Source organism: Myzus persicae, unplaced genomic scaffold, assembly GCF_001856785.1.
Source record: "Myzus persicae strain clone G006 unplaced genomic scaffold, MPER_G0061.0, whole genome shotgun sequence".
In the NCBI taxonomy this organism is placed as follows: domain Eukaryota; kingdom Metazoa; phylum Arthropoda; class Insecta; order Hemiptera; family Aphididae; genus Myzus; species Myzus persicae.
This window is the reverse complement of record NW_019101224.1, coordinates 189,178-210,567: the sequence shown is the minus strand read 5'-3', so window position 1 is coordinate 210,567 and position 21,390 is coordinate 189,178. Positions and strand designations below refer to the sequence as shown.

The following is a 21,390-nucleotide window of genomic DNA, read 5'->3' as shown; positions in this document are numbered from 1 at the left end:
TTAAAGCATTTTGTCAACATTTGAACTTCAAACACTTATAAATAAAAGTTGTGTCCATTTTTTTATATTTTCAACTGCTGTAAGAACTACGTACAATCCTCAAAAAATATATATATTCCTATACGAATTATATTTTACGCCGAGAAAAAATTATTTTCAACAATATTTATCCAAAAAAAAATTCAGAATTTAAAATGTGTATAAATATAACTTAAGTTGGTACAAACATTTTGAAAATTCAACTATCTATAGAAAATTATATTTTAAGAAGCAGTAGAATGCTTCGGGATTTTAATATAATTAATAGTTTTTGATTAAAATAATAAAAATAATTTCTTTAAGTTCGACTATCTAATTACATACAACTTAAAATGCTTCTAAAAAAAAAATATGGGTTTACACTAACTTTTTTGATATGCATTATACAAATTCACGAGAAATCTTGCAGTATAATTTTCAAACTTTATGTATTAAAAATTAAAATTGTTTACAGTTATAATTTGTTTATGTTCGGGATACTGACGAATTTGTCAAAATTTGAGAATTAAGCGCTTATAAAAATAATTATGACTGTATTTTTGATATTTTTTAATTGTTGTAATAACAAACCGTATTCGATTTTCAAATTTTTTGACCATCAAAAATACATCTACTATAAATATAAACCGAAAAAAAGGAAAACAATTCAAATGTCTTTAAATAGTAAATACCTCACTCAAAATGATCTTAACTATTTTGCAAATTGACTACAACATTTTTACCCCCCCCACCCAAGTACCAATTAGCTGCTAGATTCAATAGCTACTTGGTAAGTTGAAACCATTGCCTTTAAAGTTCAATAATGAACAATTTTTACTGATGAGAGATATCACAAAAATAAAAGGTACACTTTCATTGTAAAATCAATGTATTCATGGATGCTCCGCTCAAAATCTAAAAATAAAGATCGCATATTAATAATAATAAAAATAAAAAAAAATCTATTATTAAAAGTCGGTACATTAAGTGATTCCTGTATTTATATTTGCCACTCGTATCACATTGATAACCTCAACACCTCGTTATAGGATAATGTGGTATTTGCAGATTATATTAAGTATATTATAACCTGGGAATGTACTATATAGTTTTATAATCATAGATGTTTTGGGAATGTTAAGTTATGTTTCATGATTTAAATCTACAATAAATAACATTCGTAACCTATATAATATTACTATAAATTATAAAATATATTGCAATCAGAAAAATTAAATTTCAATAAAAACCCTCATTCTTAAAATGTAAACATTTTTATTAGCTTAAAATAACTATATCAGCGATTATAAGCATGTACTATTTATGTGAAATTTTGGGTTGCATCGTTGTGATTGTTGGTTGGTACCCCCAGTTTTAAAGTGCCATGATAATTTATCGTTAGTTGGTTCTTATTTTATTTTAAATTTTAATAATTAATCAATATAGTTTAAAGTGATTATTGAATATGTAACTGATGGCGGTGGGAGATGAAAATGCTCATTGTGTAATCCATGATCATATTATAAGATAAATTAAAATAATAGAGGGCTTCAGCTACCCCTAGTTTTTTCATTGATGTTGTTCCATTGATTGTATAGACCATACGTGGCCTGACTGATGAATTATTTTTTGAGTAAGTTTTTTGATGCAACAATAATGATTTGTAATTTGTAGATTATCAATTGAACTATTGAACATTCCTATGTTTTGATATTAAATTGTACATAATTTTGAAGAATAGATCTCTTAATTAACCTCTAAAAGTTTGAATTACGTTACGATAAAATGAATACAAATGGTACAGTTCCCATTCGGTTTTAAAAATAAGAAATAACAAGATATGTGAGTCACGATTCTAATCTAAAATGTGTTAAGCAGTGTATAGCACTTCGTACCTATATGTATAGTTTATTACAAATAAATGAGTAAAATTGAACCGATTTATATACTACTTTAAAAATAATTTATGGAAAAAAATATGAATAAAGTGTAATTTATTTATAATTTATATTTTCTATTAGTTTTCATTTATCGCATCGAAGATACTGGAGCACAAATGACAAATTGTATAGGAGTATAGATAAACTTAGGTACTTATAAACCTATATACCTAATTTGATAGATATTGGGCATATAAAAGGCTATAATACACAGGAAAACGATACCTTAAACTAATATAAAATATATTTAATGTATATACCTATATATACCCACTAACTGTATAATTATTTTGTCTACAATATTAGAAATTTCAAAATAATAAATGATATAATATTGTATTGGTAAAGACTAAAGAGTGATTAAACTGTAAGTTGGTTAAAAGTTATAACTTCATAGAGCAACTAATAAGTAGCAAGCCATATCAGTAAAATTGATAAGTGATTAACGATAATAGGAAAAATAAAAAAAAACACAATCGATAATCGATAGAACATAATATTCGTATGATTTTACCGTTAAGTGGTGATATGCGTGCACTATAAATGAAAAGTGTGATGTTTATAATATGTTTTAATGTGTTTGGTTTTCAAGGTATATAGACAAGAATAAAAGATGCACATTTTGGGTGTATTGACTTTTTCCGAATGATGATACTACGATGACTGGTAACTGATGAGTACAAGTGGTACAACTATTACAATTATCATTATTTTAAAATGCACTTAATAGGACTTAAATAATATACAATTAATATACTATATACAATTAATACAATTATAATATTCTCTTGTAACTAATATTTTTTTAAGCAAAAATATTCTTCCTATTCGTATTCGGGTATTCTGGTATTCGTATAAAAATACATTGGATTAATACTGAAAATCAAAAGTGTAATATTAATATTTCATGAATATTTATCGTACTGCAGTTTTTAAATAATATTTGTTTAAAAAATCGAAAATAGGAAAGTTATGACAACTTAATTTTTTGTATTTATTTAATAAAACTATAATAGGTACTAAGTGATCATGATAGAGTCGATAGAGGCACCGTTTGGGAGAAACTATTGCGTGAATTGGTATCCATATGTTTTGTTGTATATTATATTGAATTAGTTTATTTTATATTATATTAGTATAATTGTATAAAATCAATCGAACTTTGACATTCTTAATGAAAATCTGAAGTGGCATAATCACTGAATGAGTACAAAAATTATTTTTATAATTATATATAAATGCATTAACTATACAATTTAAATATAGATCATTATTTATTGTATTCAGCATATACCTAATTAATTTTTAATGTTAACTTTTCTATAATACTAAATCATACTTGAAATATAAATTATTTCAATACTTTATCGTTTATAAAATTCAATTATGAATAGTAAATTAAGTTATGCACGTATCCACATATGCAGTTGCTATGCTTAAAATAACAGTTTCCGATTTTTCACACATACCAACAGTACTTCTCAGTTCTCACTATTCTCATACCAGTAATAGATATCTTCACGTGATAGGCAATTGGTTTAAGGTATTTAAAGAAAAATCCTCCAATAACAATCGGTGGGCCAGACAACAGGATAATTAAACGTTAACCGGTCAATCCCAATATTCTATAACTAGTATAAGTCAAGGTAGGTATCAAGATTATTTTATCACCAAATATAATATTATGTACATTTTTTTCGTATTGATTGGATATGATCATATTATGGTATATTAATATAAACTAATTTACATTTGAACTTAACCTTAGCTTATTAACGAAATTGAATTATCAGTTCCGTTAAGTACGCCACTTCTCTTCAAGAACCTATAACATATTTGGGCATATGTAGATAAAAAAAAATACTTGAAAATTTAAATTTTTAACGTCATTCATTGACACTGATCAAATTAACAGGTATATATTTATATTATAAAGATTACATTTTTTTTTTAAAACTATTTGCCATTGCATATATTATTATTATTAAATTGTGTCTTGGCATAATTGACAGGACTTGTTGAATCCATACAATATTATGATCCTATGTTTCTATAATGGGAAACTGATTTATTCGGTAAAAAGTACACGATAACTAATAACTATATATTATCATTGGTAACAATATACACGCCACACTTCCTGCTAATTTTGATTAAAAGAATACTTATCTTCTTTAGACAATAAAATTATGTTAGTGGAATACTAGAATATCGGAATGATTAACCACAACAGTAGTGTCGACGCGCTTTACAACACTTTTTTTCCAACCGTAGTCTGCTGTACAACCGTATTCGAAATGACAAGGTATATTTCGGAACGTAAAAACGACGAGCGGTAATCGAAGTGTTTTGGTAAATGTCGGCGATAGAATGAAAATAAGAATCTCGTTCGAACGTATTCGATACGCAAGTGGTATAATGTTATTATGATGTGACGGTATTGTTGCAGGATCGGAAGAAACGCTGTGATGTAGACCGGTTGGCAGCTATTTGAAAACGGAAGAAATTCCGATCAGCAGGCAACCACGATACAACGAATGTCGACGATATCACATGAGACTTCGCCTTAAGTACGTAATACCCAACTTGTGATAACCCGAGTGATAATAACGTTACCGGTTTTCATAAACCTTCGCGAGCGATGTTTTCGCTGGGCATCGGTGGAGGGGCGGGCGGGTGGTCTAAACTTTAAAAGAGTGAGAGGACGGAGCGCGGTGGCGGGGTATCATTATTTTCCGGTCGAGACCGGACGTGGCGATGAACGCGACTCTGGAACGAACTGGTCGAGCTCTTCATGCTCAGAACCACCCTGTGTAGAGGATCCTGCCGATGGTGGTGATGCCTGCCCAAGTTGTTTTCACCGTTCGAGAAGAACCTCTTCGGAGGAAATCGAGCCTAACCAGTAACCTGGTGAGCGGGACTTTGGTGATGGTTGTGTCGGAGGGATGGTGGGAGGGGTACTCGTGGTGACGGCGGTGACGCCGGTGGTGGTGGTGCTGGTGGCGGCGCGTTGTCACCTGCCCGCATCGCCAATACAGTATCACACACACACACACAAACGCACGCGCACGCACACACCGAAAAAAACCATACACACGCACAGCGGACAGAGCTGACGGCGGCGGCAGCAGCCAAGCAAGCATCGGCGGCAGCAGCTCAGTGTCGGTTGTGCTGTTATTAATTCGGCCGGTATAGCCGCAAACGCATGTGTACCGCCGCCGCCGCCGCCGTCGTCGTCGCCTCGTCGTCATCACCACCGCCGCCGCCACCGTCCGCGTCTGTGTGTGTATCGGCAACGCACGCACGCACTACTTACCCGTCGTCGTCGCCGTCGCCGTCGTCGTCGACGCCGCCACCACCACCACCGCCACCGTCGTCGTAGTCGTCGTCGTCGTCGACCGTGGTCGCCGCCCGCCACCGCATAGTAGTATTATTATTATTATTATAGTATGGTGTTGTGCGTGTGTGTTGTATTATAGTTGTAGTAGTGTTCGCCGTTTAATCGACGCGACGAGTTTACTTGTCCGTGCGGTGCGCGTGTCATAATATTAATAATAATAATAATAATAATAAATAAATAATAGTTGTAATATTATCGTCGTCTCTCGTTCGATAGATCTATAAAAATGATTGAGAAAATTCTTCGTTTTTCGGCGACACTTTAATTTTTTTTTAAATTTATTTTACGATAAACGAGTGTCGTAATAATATAATATCAACAACCCGGTGCCGTATTGTTTTGTTTGTTTTAAAGTTTTTCAATTTTTCATTTTGGTGTTTGTGTGTGTCTGTGTGTGACAGTTCCCATGTAATCGTACGCACGGCCGTCCGCCGTCCGTCTTTTTAATTTAAGAAGTAAATAATAATTATCGTTTTCGAGTTTCGCGTACCGTCGTGTTAATTTGTATCGCATAAAATCGTCGAAAACCGTCATCCGGCGTGTGCGTGCGCTCCGCCGCCGCCGCAGCCGATTCGTTTTATCTCGGTTTACCATAGCCGCCGCCGCCGGTCGGATTACCACGGCGGCCACCTCGGACAACGGTATTTATCACCAACGTTATTAATATTGTTATTTGTGTATATTGTATAATGTATTCTCCAGTATCGATTTGTTGTTGTTACTGTCAACACTAACCCCCCGTTGTTTTGTTGTTATTATTATACTTTAACGATTTATTATCAACAGTCGCGCGTTATCACACGCGAAAACATCTACGCGCTGATAACGGAAATGATCCGATAGGACTTTGCGAATATCCCCCCGTGTTGAATATTACGTAGACGTCTTATCTTTTTATTTACGTTGCACTTTTTCAAAAACCGTTTGGTTTCTGTTTCCAGATTACAAATGAAACATTGGCGTTATGAACTGACGGGATGACGGAGATCCGTTGGCTATCAGGAGGTGGTGAGTACAAACGAAAAATAACATAATATTTTATTCGTAATCTTAGTATCTGCGAAAACAAATTTCGTCGTTCCGCACCACCGATTCGGGCGACTTGCAACCGCCGCCGGAGTCGTGTAAAATTTTTCGCGAAATGCCACACGATATTATTATCTTATCGATTTTTATTCAGACGTGACAGAGTTTTGTGAATGTGCGTGTATGTGTGATGCCGCCGGTTTTTATCGCACACACACACGCGCGTGCGCAGTACAGTTCCACATTGAATGCAATATTACGAATGCGGAATAATCTGTTACGAAAATAATAATAAATAAATAAATAAATAATAAAAAAAATAATACACGATGCGACTCGATGCTATTAATAATCAGTGAGGCCAACGTGAAAAAAAATATAATGAAACCGACAGCCGCGGGTCCTTCTCGCCGTCGTGTGTCCTACCCACCACCCCCCTCGGACCCCTCGCCACTGGCGTAATAATATTATACACCGGTGATTCTGTGGGCCGCCGCCGCCGCCTATCCTCTCTCGGTGTTTAACTGTTTGCGTGCGAGTATCGGGATCAAACCGGAGCGGCGGCGAGACGATTGTGTGTGTGTGTTTGTGTATGTTTTTGTGTTTGAGTGTGTGTGTGTGTGTGTGTGTGTGTGTGTGTGTGTGTGTGTGTACGAACGGCTGCACAACGACCGCCGCCGCCGCCCGAAATCGTCGTTTACGATAGGAATATAATATGGGTAAAACATTGTAGCGACGAGACCCGACCGAGAGATTTTATTTTACGCTTTCCGCGCAAATCCGCGAAGAAACACTCCCTGTTCTCGGTGCAATACCGATAAATGATATTATTGTAATCGCCGACGGTGAAACGTTGGTTCGCCTATATCTTATTATTATTGGGTATTTTACGGCAATGATGTTGTGTTATGCAGCAACGATAATAATATGACGTGCCGTAGTGGACACCGGCCAGCGGTCGAAAGGTTATATTTTTCCGATGCCCGTGTAGGAACGACATTCCTGAATCGCCGCCGCCCGTCGCGTTGGACTGTTTCCTTCAAAAGTCGCGTCGTTCTACGCTACGTTTTCTCGTATTATTATGTACATCGCGTCAACAAGACGATATATTCCAAGCAAAGGTCAAAGAACGCCTCTGTTGTGACTCTGTGTCTGCTGCTATATAAAAATGCGTGTGCCTATGTATTCGAGTGTGTGTATGCATTATCTTTGATTATAAATACTAGTATTTATTGTCAACGGTATAATGTATCGAACTGTTGGAAAGTCGTATCGTCGTCGGTACAATCCTCGATCACCAGAATAAAATAATATAGCTCATGCCTGTACAATATAGAGGAAAAACAAATATTTTTCAAAACTTCTCAACGGCACTTCGGGGGCCACAGCGCTGGACGGGAAGGTATGGGGACACTCGTCGTTTATAGATAACGACACCATATTATTATTACGTACATCAATCGACGACGAAAACGATTCGAACATATTTCCGTCGTCTTCGTCGCCGCAGTATTATGTGTTGATATTTTAGTATCAAAATTCAAAGTGTTTTTGATAATAATAATATTATGATGGTCGCCACCGCCACCATCGGCACCACCACCGGTACCAACACCACCAACCCCCACCACCACCACTACCACTGCCAGCACACATCTTAAAGTCTCGTTGTAAATAATGTAATCTCGCTCGCGCCCTTACATTACGACAAACCGCGCTCGGGTGAATATATCGACCGGCGGCCAGGTACCACGTCGGTAGTAGATGAGAGAGGATATCGGACGAGGAGTACGACGTGACGGTGATGGCTGGTGGAGGGGAGGGGGAGTGGTGTGTGTGCGTGTGTATGTAGTGGTGCGTTTGGGGCGCAAAAACGGTGGCGACGGCGGTGGTATATTCAACAGGGGGGAGGGGGGGGGCGAAACGTCGTCGTTTCTCAGTTGAACCGCCAGAGAGGTTGTATGTACGTTCGTGCGTGTGCGTGTGTACAATACAATAAAATGGCGTTTTCTATTGAACGGCAGAGAGCTCAGCGGAAGGACGGGCGGCGGCGGTGGTGGCTGCTGTGGCCGTAACCGGGGCGGAGGAGCAGGAGGAAGCGCGATGGCTAGGTAGACGGGTAGGCGGAGGACAACTGTGACGGGGTGACGCGGGGAGAGACGTGTATATTTATTATGTGAGGGGCACACTGCTCCGGTCGTTTCGTTAAACATAGCCGCACATACACATATTATACTATACATATCACGCCGGAGCACCGAATGTTGTAAAACTTCAACCCGCCACCGACCGTCCGCCGCCGTGTGTTTGTGTGTGTGTGTGTGTGTGTGTGTGTGCGCGCGTGTGTGCACACACGTATGTGGATCCCACACTCATCGATCGTACATTATATATGTATGTACACGTGAGGAATACACTCGCCGTGACTAGGAAACCTCTTTCACGCACACTCTGCAGATCAGCGTGGCGAGCACAAGTTCTCACTCCGCCGCCGCCACATTCTCTTGGACGACACCCGCCGAATCGAGAGCGACGTAGCAGTAGTAGAGAGCGTACCAACTATGTGTACGGCGGCGTTCGGAAACGTCAACTTTATACACCGCGGTGGTGTGCGGTGTGCGTGTGTGTGGGGTGGATGATGCGAAAGGCGACGGCGGCGAACGGTGGAGGGAGGGGGTTTTAAAGTTAAGTTATCCCCCGGCCGAACAAACGATCCCAGGGTGTCCGCCATCTTGGTGTGCTCCGTTACCCCTCCGGTCGTCCTGTGCCACCACTGCCGCCGTTTTACCACCCCCCTTCCCCCCAGCCCACGCATAATGGTTTCGAAATCAAAGTCAAACGGCCGTCGCCGGGCAAATCCTCTGCCCATGTCGCCGGGAATTCCGTCGCGCCCGCGATAATGTAAAACGCCCCGTGTTATACCTCCTCTCCTTCACCTCGACGTCGTTGTATATAGTCGTCCTCGTCGCCACAGTCCCCCGACTACGCTGTGTCCACCGACCCCTTTTCTATCCTCTCACTGCCAAGCAGCTGGCTGACTGTTTTTGTGTGCGTGTGCGTACATGTACGTGTGGGTGTGTGTGTTTGTGTGTGTCGAAATGCGATCAATAAGCTTCGAAATGTATAACATCGGGCCTCTCTATTTTTATTTATTTTTTCATTTTCCACCACTACCGTACATTAAACTCGAATTCGGTTTACGCTCGCGCTCGTCCGTCCATACGCCGCACCATTGTTAAAGTACATTTGCGACACCGCGTACATGCATCTCACGCGGGTACCTCGGCCAAAAGCGTTCTGCAATACACCTGGTGGGGGAAAACTTCGTTCTCGATGTCGTCACCCTTCCCCTAGCGCTGTTTCAAAATGCAGTAGCGAAAAATTACGTTTATTTCGTATTGGATTTTCTTCAGCAGTGTAAACGGAATACACACTATTATTCTCTTATCGCGCTCGCGGCGCACTATAGATAGGTTACGGTTTACAGTAATAAGTAGTGTTGCAAAAGTTGTTTGCTCGGCGGCAGAGGGGTTGTTGTTCGATCGCTGCGAACGAGTTCAAAACGTTTTGCCACTATTTGTGTGTGTTTTGTTTATATGTGTGCGCACTGTGTTTATGTTTCCATTAGACAGAGAGATAGAGAGTGAGAGACGGAGAGAAAGAGAGAAAGAGATTGATCAATAACTGACGTTTACCTAAAGTAAGTAGGTCATCGCGAAACGGACACTGATTTTCTCGACTTCTCGAGCGTTCTCCGTGGCCGACGACTACAATAAATAATAAAAATAATAATAATAATAATGGTAATGATAGTATAATATTATCGTCTTAATAATATTGCAACGTTATGGGCTTGCATCACAAGCGAGAACAAACGTGTGTGAGCGGGACGCGGACGTGAACGACGAAAAAAAAAATTCACAAATCCCCCGGCGCGCCGCCCGTTTTGCGGTCGAGAAATCGGCGGTCGCAAAGCGTCGGTGAAAAACGCATCGGAAATCAAGTGGAGTCGACGTGCATGTGTGTGCGCGCGGGGCGAGCGCGTTTGTTATGATACGAGTTAAATAGCCTCTGCCGGCTGCGCACGGTGTTCGTGGGCGACCGCGGTGGCGCGGGCCGGGGAAACAGACGAGAATATTATTATCGTGTTTAAAAATAATCTCCGACACGCCGTATGGCAACACTGTGCCGTGCCAATATGCTTTCGGAAGGTCGTTGAATGGCCGTGGATCATTGTCACAGCGTGACCGGATAAACGCTCGACGGGTAACCCTTTCCTCGCCGTAGACTTGCACACGCACACTTGCACACTTACTGCACACGCACGCAAATTACATTATTCAAGCGGGCGCGCGCGCGCACACCTAACCGTGTGTAATTGACGGTAATGATAATTTTCGTGTAGTTCAGAGGAACGCTGGTCCGATATTTCCCCTACGGAATGATAAAAAAAAAAAAAAACGAAAGATTTTCGGTTTAACGACCGGTTGACATTATAACACACGCTATTAATATTATTGCTTACACTCGTTTGATAAAAAATAAAAACATATTTAAACGCATTTTTTTTCCGCTCAAAAACTGGTCTGCTCGTCGCGCGTTTCGTGTGCGGCGTGTACGCTCTCTGCGCAGAATCCGCAGGAAAACGATCGGAGGAGAATTATGTTGACACTACGATTTAATTATAACGACGCCCTACATAATAATATATACTCTACCTTCCTCGGCTCGATTAACGCCGCTACGACACAATAGTGTCGGGTTATGCAGTGCAATGGCGTAAACAATATATTAATATTGTATACGCATTTACGAGACCCAGTTTTTGTACAAATAATAATAACAATAATACCGTAAAAGGCGTTTTCACCTCACGAGATTCTCGCGTACATATAATTTAGCTCGGCATTCGTACATTTCAATATTGTTATTATTGCGTAGACGGATAGTTCACGTCGACTATAATATATAATAGAACGTTTGACATTTATACTCTTGTGAAACAATAATCATATTATAATATGTAGGTATGTAAAATCAGACCTACAACCCGCGCCCCTCCCCCCTTCGTAATTCTCGACCGTACTGTTTTATTTTTTTAGGTCGACTCGTTCCATACCGCCGCCACGGTGTAATAATAATAATAATTATAATACCACTACCGAATGAATACCTAAATAATCGGTTGTATACAATGTACATAAATGTTTTGTGTCAAACAAAATCTAAGCATATTGTATATGATGTCGAATTGTGTTCCTATTTTATAATAACTGCACTGTCGAGTCGCCCATACTAAAGATATTATATTATTATAATATTATTATCGACGACTGGTGTGTATCGTATACTTTGTACGGCATACCTCTCTATCCGTCGCTACACACAGTTTTGTGTACGTAGTCAGCTGATAGTCAGTCGTGCGGTGGTGGGTGGGTGGGTGGTTGAGTGAGTGTGGAAGACACGCGCTTCGGTGAAGGTATAATATTTCACTAATAATAATATGACGTACTGTTTAAAAAAAAAGAATTTTAACATAATAACGGATTCCCATAAAATAGCGCGTGTGGTGTGCCTACGATATTATTACGTCGGCGACATGGTTTTAGGGGGGGGGGAGAAAGAGAGAGGACACGATGTTCCGCATGGATATTACTCTAATGACAAAAAAGCCTTATTATATTATTATTTTATTTTATAATCATAAAACATATCTTATACGGATAAAAGTCTATCGCACGAGCCTATCTCTCAAATTATCTAGGACAGACTCACAGGCCACAGCGCGTCTAATATTATAGTATACCCGATTTTGTGTTTACGTTGAAATTTTCCGTGTGTAAACGTTTTCATATTCGTATTTATTATACACCGTCGACACTGTTAAGGTAAACCCGTATTATAAGGGGTGAATTGCTTGTGGGTAGTGACTTTTTTTTATTTCCTGTAGATTGAACGCTGTGATGTGAGCGCTCGTTTTTCGCGTTTCCTCTCTCTCGCGTCCGAATCTCTGAAAATCCATTTTCCCCCAGTTATATGGCCCACCCCGTTGCGCACGACTATTCGTTTGAATCATCTGAAAGCGGCCTTAAAGTCTTATCGTGTTCTGTGTAACACCGCCGATGTAAATATAAAAAAGAGTTTTTAAAAAATCGATTCAAAGCAAAATTTATTTAGAATACTCATATAGAACCGCCTTTAAAAAGATCTCATGATATTAATAACTAATCAAAATCAAAACAATTGAAAAAAAAAATCCTACCTAATCATAATACTTGATAGTAGACTATTCGAAGAATTTAAAGTTTCCATTGTACCTACAATAATTATTTGATAGAAATGCCATAGATTTTACATATAAATTAATTTTAAGTAGTGAAGTTCAAAATATTATATAAAATACACATCGAACAAATAATTTAAATATTTCTACTATTCTGACGTTAAAATCAAGCCCATGTTTTTACAAGTGGACTTAAACTTATTAAACAAAAACAGCCTATTAAAATAATATGTTTAATACACTAAACAACTTTTAGTTTCTATAGTGTAAGTATGTAATGTGAACCTGATTATCATATATATGTATTATATTTATTTTTTGTCAATCTTAAAGTTTTTTTTACTGTATCTTGGAATGACATTCTGGGAAAAAATACGTAAAATGTTTACATATTTTCTTTTTATTAGTACTTGACCGATTAAAGGAAATCCTCACTAGTGATTTGGATATAATATTGTACACATATATATGTGTATATATTTTATTATTTTGTAAGCATCAATGCTTTTGCCAATAAATTGTTATTATTAATATTTAAAAATGGAATTCAATTGGTGAGAGTTTTGTTTTATCATTTTTTATAGTTGTATTAAAAAAACTGAGATCGATTTTTTTGAAAAACGGGTTTGTTGTAATTGGTGAAGCAGTTTTAGCTTACTCGCGTTGTACTTGAAAAAACTCGAAAAAAATAACCACTCCAAACCCACGTTCGATTCGGTATCGGAATTAAGGTACATCGGATCACCACTCGCAAACGATAAAATGAAATCGCAAACGTCATATTATGCACAACAACACACACGTCATCACCGTTGAATACATTCCTTGGTTCATAACTCGGAATGGTGTCCCTCTACACTCGATCGTACCTGGCGGACCAACACAATAATATTATAATATTATGTTATACATTTGTATAATATGTTCAAATACCAGTGAACCGCTCGCGTTTGCTTAGTGGAGCAGCAGTGGCAGTGGCGTGTGCATGGAAAAAAAAACATTCGCTATGGCCGCAGTCGGTGGTGGCCTATGCAAACATAGCGAAAAAACGACGAACTGACAACCAGTTTTGCCCCGTTATGTTTTATGTTTTATTATTATGTTTTTTTCCTATTCCGATTGTGAAATCTGTCGTAAGTCTGGCAACGCCGAGAGTGAATCGAATTCGCTAATTACATCGACGGCGGCGGCGGCGGCGGCATACACACTCCTCGCACATACCGGTCCTTGAGGTCCTCCCCCTCCCCCGCTCCCACCACAACCTCCCGACCCGTCGGACACAATAGACTCGGCGCCGCTCCGTTCGTTCGCCAGCCGCCCTCCGTCGTCCCGCGGGCGTAAAAACACAGGGAGCTTATAAACGCGATATAATTCAATTCAAGCGGCGCGCGCGCGACCGGTCGTTCATTTATACGCGCTTGGGCCGTCGGCGACGATCGCGCGCGCGCGAGTCATCCGAATAGAAGTAATAGTAGTAGTAATACGGCGGCGGCGTAGGTGGTTTCTGTGGGATTCGGACCCGGGAGCGCAGTTAGGTTCCCTCTACCGGCTGACACCGTGTGCGTCTGTGACACAATTACCATAATAATAATAATATTATTACGTCAACTCTCGCGCGTCGCAGTGTTGCAGCGTATATAGCTTATAACCGGGTTCGTCGATCGAACTCCTATTATATTATTTTTTTATTATTGTCACATTATTGTGATTTCTAATTTGCGCTAATCAATATCGTTTCGATTGAATCGCTGACAAAAAAAACCATCGCCTCCGCGCCGCCGGTGGTCATGATGACATATGCACTCGAAATTAAAACATGCACATCTCGAGTGCCCTCTTTACTTTTTTTAATTATAAAACTCGTCGTCTTGACGTCTTCACATGTTTTTACTTGGCCAATTATATTGTCGAGTTTTCGACGCGATGCCATTTAAACTAAATAGCGCATATCCGTATGGCTCAACACTATATTGTAACCATCAAACATTATTCCGATTTTACCGATAAGATGACATGCAAACACGATTATTGTTCCCGAACAATATTGTAGCCGTGTTATTATTCTGCGAATCATTAATCAATCGATCGTCGGTCGATTAATTACAAATTTCATGTAACGCTGTCGCCGTTGTGACTCCCGTGTTTTATTTTGCAGTGCTTGTTATTACATCCTTCAGTATGCCTCTAGCCGGGGGCTACATCTCTCCGGACGTGTCCGAAAATGTTAGGTTTCGTATGTGCGGCGCCTGGTCCGCGCGCGCGACCAAACGCCGCCGCGGTACGCGCGCCAGACATCAGACGTGCCCCGCAGTGCCCTGCTGATAAAAATAATCGTAGCATTACCGTTCGAGCCCGTGTAGTAGTCGTCAGCTGACTGCCCACTCAGCCGTACCAGCCGCGGCCGTGACGTCACGAATCCGGCGGCGTTGCCGAACCGTGCGCCCCCGCGCCCCTCGCTCGCGCCTTTTGACGTACACACGCACATACTTCCTTCCTCCGTCGGTTTTATTTCATTTTTTCTCGCTCGTTCTTTTCCTCTTTTCGTTCTCTGGTTGTGTATATATTTTATTTTTTCCCAATGTCTCGCGCTCACACACCAAAACATGCGCATAATATGTACATAATACACACTGGGCGCGCGCTCTCCTATTAGGACGTTATATTACTATTATATTATTCCTTACTTATACCTTTCGTGTTTCTCCGGTATTATTATTATTATTATTATTATAATATAATACATTATATATTATATATGCATAAAGAGGAACGCGCCGACGTACATCACGTACGCTTCTTGGGCCGACATTACCGTTGGCGGAGGAGTCGCCATATTGGACTCTCGGCGAGGATTTTTGTTGTTTACGCGGCCGTTGCCCGTTGCACTAAATCACGACTATTATAATACACGGTATACACACCGGACGCCGCGCTAGCTCGTGCGCGCGCGTGTGTGCATTTCAATTTACCACTTCGCTAAAAACCGATGGGCGGCGCCATCTTAGTTTTGTTTTTCCCCCATCGTTGCCGCCGCCGCCGATGCGATCGTGTAACCTCATTTGGCGATATCTTTTTCACGATACCACAGAAACACACGCATACAATATAGGTACAACGACTACAACACTACGTCGTTATAGTGCACTACTATACAGTGCACAACGCTTACACACACACAATGATACCTACGTAACGATATTGTAATCTCCGTACACGGTTCCTATACAAATATATTGTTATCAATTTTATATTATCAGTGCGATTTGTTTCCCGACTTACCTTTACACGCACGTACTTACATATTTTGAGTCATTGTACGCATATTCGAAAGTCTCTTAGGGACTAAAAATAGATTCTTCTAATCTCAAACGTTCGTAAAATAACGTCATTGCTAGTAGATAGATCAGCTGTAATAATTTCCCTTTAACCGGACGAGTACGCAGGGGTTCGTTGTACTTGTAAATAGTTTCGAAATTACTATGGCGTCGTGTTATTTATACATTATCCGTCTCGGATTGTTTAATGGAAAAAAAACGATAGCCAACGGTCGGTTTGAAAATCTAAGTGGTTTTCGCATGTCACACCGATACTATAGTACATTTTCATGTCGAAGGAAAGTGGTAGCTTTATTTTTGAGCTGTATCTTCGTTTCGACGGCTTGGGACCACGTTTATCACGTATCATTGTAGTATATTCTTGTCGTCGACCGTTTTCACGATGGAACCGAAAGAAGACGAGACATAAACGAACGTTGTGGCTGTGAAGGGGTGAAAAAATCGTTGTGCATAGATGGGTAGCCAAAGTACGCGGGTTACACAATGGTGGTGGAGCCGGATGTATGTGCGGGCCGCGGTGTGTGATACGCACACGGTAGGTGGTTTAAAATTGTCGGTGAAAATTCGCAACAGGGTTGGAACGCCAAAGGAGAGAGTGTGTGAGAGTATCTGTGGGGAAGAGCCCGGGAGTGGTTACACTGGTGTGCGGTGGTTGCGCGGTGTGCGAAGGTCGCGCAGCATTGGGCATTGCGCGCAATCGAAAAAAGAGAGAGAAGAGGAGAGAAAAAAAATTATAGTAGTTGAATATTATTATTACCAAACACAGGAAAGGAATGCACACTACTACTTCACAGCGGTATACTATAACACTGCAGCAGTGTATGATATTATTATTGAATACACGCGTTTTATAGAGAGCGGGTCCCGGAGAGCAGAGCAGCTGCTCGTGTGCACACTGTCATATTATATATTATTATTTTATATTATATATATTATATTATCGTCGGGAGGATATAGAGTCATTATTCCCATTCCGAGTCTGGTCATCGGGTCGTGCGGGCCGCAGTCATCGTTTCACAAAACCACCAGCCGGCAGTGCGTGCGCGTCCGTCCGTACGTCGTCGTCGTCGTCCGTCCGTTCGGCTCACTTCTCTTTACGTCCGCGTGCGTCGTCTCCGTACCTATGGTTTCCGACAAACGCCGCCCGCGGGCGCGATAACACAGACGTAAACGATAATATTATTATTTTTGTTTTGATCATAATATTATTATTATTGTATCCCAGCTCCCGAGGCCCGGGCGGTAATTAAATACCCTCGACGCTTTTCATCCCGTCCGATATTCTCTCGTGCGCGCGCGCTCGCACCCGGTACACACCGGAGGCGGCGCCCTCGTCTTGTGTCATCGGAGGAGACGCGTACGCCCGACGTCGCGAGGCGTTTTTCTTGTTATTTTTTTTTTTAACGGCTGCCGTCGCCGTCGTCGGCGAATTTCATTGTAAAATCAATATTACGTCGTGTGGAAACTCGGACGATGAGTTCCGCCAACGGCTGCTGTTGTAGTAGTAGTACCTAACTAGTGTAACGGCAGCGATTGAACGGCGGTGGGGTGTACTTTTCTCGCCGTCAGACCCCTCCCTCCGGCACATCTTCCCCGTCTCCGACCGCCGCCGCCACCACCCTACTCCCCCCGGCCCATGGAAGAGGCGCAGAGTTCATATTGTTGCGTCGCCAGTGCATATGTCGTGTTACCTCGTGCCGCTGCCACCGCCGCCTTCGCCGTCGTCGTCGTCAGCAGCAGCAGCAGCAGCAGCGACCGGCGCGCATTTATCGATGATGATGTGTTCCCAAGGTTAGTTCGACACCTGTACAATTGTATGTGTTCCACAAGACCATGCAATTCAATAATTTATGTTTATGTATATCATTACTGCTGTATAATACTGTATAACATATACTTCACGTATGATATTAGCAAATACACACGATGATAATACGATGTATCATATGTATTATGTAAACATGGTTACTATCGTGTGTGTGTCCTCAAAGAAGCCGTTTTCAAAAACTTTGGATATAATTTAATATAATATTATAATAGTGTCATTATATAAGCGTATCGCGTACAAACAATAATATTATGCTTTACGGTCGCGTACTCGCGTCGTCTCTTCCGCATTCTCGGTGGCACTCGCTTCTCGTCATCCTCTTCGAAAATGTCTGCTCTCTTAATAATGCAATATTATAAAACGTCTGTTCATGGGAACATACTTCGTCGTCCTGATTATATTATTATTATTATTGTATACCAAAACACACTCATGTACGCTTGCACCGTACAAAGACAACAACCCCTACTCGGTCGGTTACGATGAGAGGGTTGCTCCTCGTCCGCCGCCGTCGTAATGGTGTTTGTTGCGTATACTATAGTTGTAGTAGTCGTATTATTTTCGGACGACCGCCGATCGATAATGCCTCGACCTCTCGGTGGGTTTTTTAAATACGGTTCGCGTTTATTCTAAAATGTACGAGAAATTGCTCGACGGTCGTCGTCGTCGCCGCCGTACCACGCCCCCTCTACTGTATATTAGCCGACACCGCGCTACTACACTACCTTGTTCCGACCGTTTCCCCCCGCGAAATGGTCCTCCTCCTCCGCCTCCTGTTCAATTAAATATTTTTTTTCTCTGCTGCACACACGACACTATATAATATAAATATAATGTATCGAAACACACACACACACGTGCTGGTTGGTAGGTTGTTGTACGGTTGTGTGGCGGCTAGGACGACGAAATCCGTAAATGGCGATATTGCTGCATCGTCGTCGAAAGACGCGTTTCGATTCCTCAACAATATTATTATACGCTAAGAACTCTTATATGTATATGGTATATATATATATATACAATATGCACGTCGTGTAGATTTTATTTTTTTTTATAATCGCATTCGCCTCTGGCAACGGATTCCTCCATAGGTCGTCGTCGTCGTCGTCGCGTTTGTGTGAGTGTGCGTGTACGTGGCAAGTTCGCGTAGCACATTCGTGGAACACTCGGCGGCTGCTGCCGCCGCTTGTGTCGTCTTTTGTACGCGAAGTGAGGGAGGGCGGGAGACCGCGTGCGTGTGTGTGTGTGTGTGTGTCTTGTGCGAGCGCGAGAGCCGAGAGGAGATGTGCTCTGGATAAATACGTCGTGTAATAAATAAGCGGCCGAGAAGTGTAACCGGGCGCGCGCGAACAATGGCGGCCGAACACCGCACACAAACATACACATACGCACACACACACATGCGCGCGCATACGTATTTGAATGTGTGTATGTGTGTGTGCGTGTGCACCGATGACGGGAAAGACGGAGGGCGAGCGAGAGAGAGAGAGATGACCGGCCAAAGTTTCTGCCGCCGCATTCCGATGTGTTTTATTTTTGCGCGCGCGTCCCATACGACTATAACCCAAATCCGCGACTTTTCGTCGTGTACGCATGCACCGATAGACCGTTTCGTCGGCTTTTTCCGCCTTTGCGTCATTTCCGTGCCCGAGAGGCGGACGGTCGGCAGGTAGGTGGTAGGTAGGTAGATTGGTGGGTGGTAAGAGTTGTGGCGGTGCTCTACGTTTTGTGTCCAATGACCGACGTTATTATTCTGTGAGCTTGAAAAATCGTTTTCATAAATAATATTATTACGACGAAACCACTGTGTCCTGGCTGGCGGGCACGAAACAAATCCGATCATACACTTTTTTATAATACTTTAGTGTTACCTTACAGGCATGAGTGTATGACGTCGTTTCACTTTGTCGATAACGCTTAAGTCGATTTGCAGTGACAATATGCATGCGCTTAAGAATCGCTTACGACTAATTCCGTTTTAGAGGTATATTAAAAAAACAACAATCCGATTAGTTAGCTGGTCGATCGCTCGAGACTTTTCGACCGTTTCTCACGTTTTTGCGTGTTAATTCTCGAAAACACGCTTCCACCGTTCCATGTTTGTGATGTAAAACGTTGAAAAATTATTGCTCGGCGTTTAATGAATAATATAATAATATTATTACTGTGTGCATATAACTTGTACGTACGTTTCACAAAGTCATCAAACCTCTAACCGTAGATCACACGACGAGTTCACGGTTTTGATAAGTTATAATTTGGTGAATAATTAATAAAATATGTCAAACAACGCGGCACACGAAAAAATGTGCTTGCCGCATTTGAAACGACATTTGTACAGAATATTTAATTGATAGAAACGACACTGTGTAACGTGACCAAGGACTAATTTTATGTATGTGACCTAGAGAGGGCAGATTATAAAAGCTATTTTTTCTATCTATTTTATTGTTAAAATGTTTCGATTTTCTTACCGTGCGTCGTCGACGTGTCGCTGTAAGATTACTATATTATATTATTAATAAATGTTAGGTAGTTTTTTTCACTTCTAATCTAACCGAACGTCCTATCAATAATCATCCAACAAGTATTAATGTATATTATAATCGTATTATAAGTGTCGAGTACTCGAGTCTTATGTGTTATTTAAATCGATATTAATTAGTTGTACCGTTGTGTTCAGCGTCGGTTAACTAGAAAAATAATCTTTAAACAATATATTATCATGTTGTCAATAAGTAGATGATTAAATCAATGGCTCTATTAGCGCAGTCAACGAACAATCAAAAGAATACAAAATGAAACAAAAATAATGTTTTTGTGCGGGTACTACAACTGAAGTAGTGTAACCGCGGTAGTAGCAGTACAGTTGCGCCGAACGGATGGAGATACCGTCGTCGTTCGCGTTTTTCGACTTGGATCGGTGAATATCACATCGCCGTGTGCAAATCGTTTCTAACCATTATTTTATTACCGACATGATCGAATTTACAAGTACTGTGAAAATAGAAAAAAACGGTACTCGATCGTCTGACTATAATATAATAATAATAATAGTAATAATGTAGAGTTTCGTTGACCCCAAAGTGTTCTACCGAGTCGAACAACGAGTGAACATATTTTCTTGGCCGACAATAATAATTGCGTTTAAAAACACGACGGTATAATATAATTTACTCTCCCGCGTGGCTGCGTACCATATAACATTTCATTATAGAGAACGTATAACAGAAAACAGAACGATCGTCGTCGTCGTCGACGTGTTTGAACGATTCACCGCCGCCTACGCCGTGGTCGTCGACGTATTGTCGTAGACGATAAAATGTCGGTAATTCGGTAACGTGACGCCGTGAGAAAAGCGGGCGGGGCCCTATTTGAAATCTCCAAAACATCCCGACGAATTTAATAATATCATATCCGTCTAAAAACAAAAATAACGTTATTTAAAAAAACCGCCGCTGTTGCCACCATTTGTGCGCTCTCAGATTGATTCAATTGATCCGACTTTCAATTTTTCCAAAAACCAGCGTTTCGCTCTTAGGCACCCCCCCCCCCCCCCC

At 40.8% G+C, this 21,390-nt stretch overlaps 1 protein-coding gene across 5 annotated transcripts in view; it reads left to right on the top strand.

Annotated features, from left to right (window-relative positions):
• Nucleotides 1-4,417: 4,417 nt before the first annotated feature.
• Nucleotides 4,418-21,390, top strand: part of LOC111028270 (serine/threonine-protein kinase tousled-like 2) — a 42,660-nt gene continuing 25,687 nt past the window's right edge. Inside the window, exons 1-2 of one of the 5 annotated variants that reach the window (XM_022306848.1) lie at nucleotides 4,418-4,528; nucleotides 6,300-6,366. In XM_022306848.1, the coding sequence (XP_022162540.1) occupies nucleotides 6,336-6,366 (31 nt within the window). In that variant the 5' untranslated portion in view covers nucleotides 4,418-4,528; nucleotides 6,300-6,335. Of the gene's footprint in view, nucleotides 4,529-5,405; nucleotides 6,000-6,299; nucleotides 6,367-17,039; nucleotides 17,794-21,390 lie in introns of those variants that run through there. The other 4 variants (XM_022306847.1, XM_022306850.1, XM_022306851.1 and 1 more) reach the window with 4 other exon arrangements.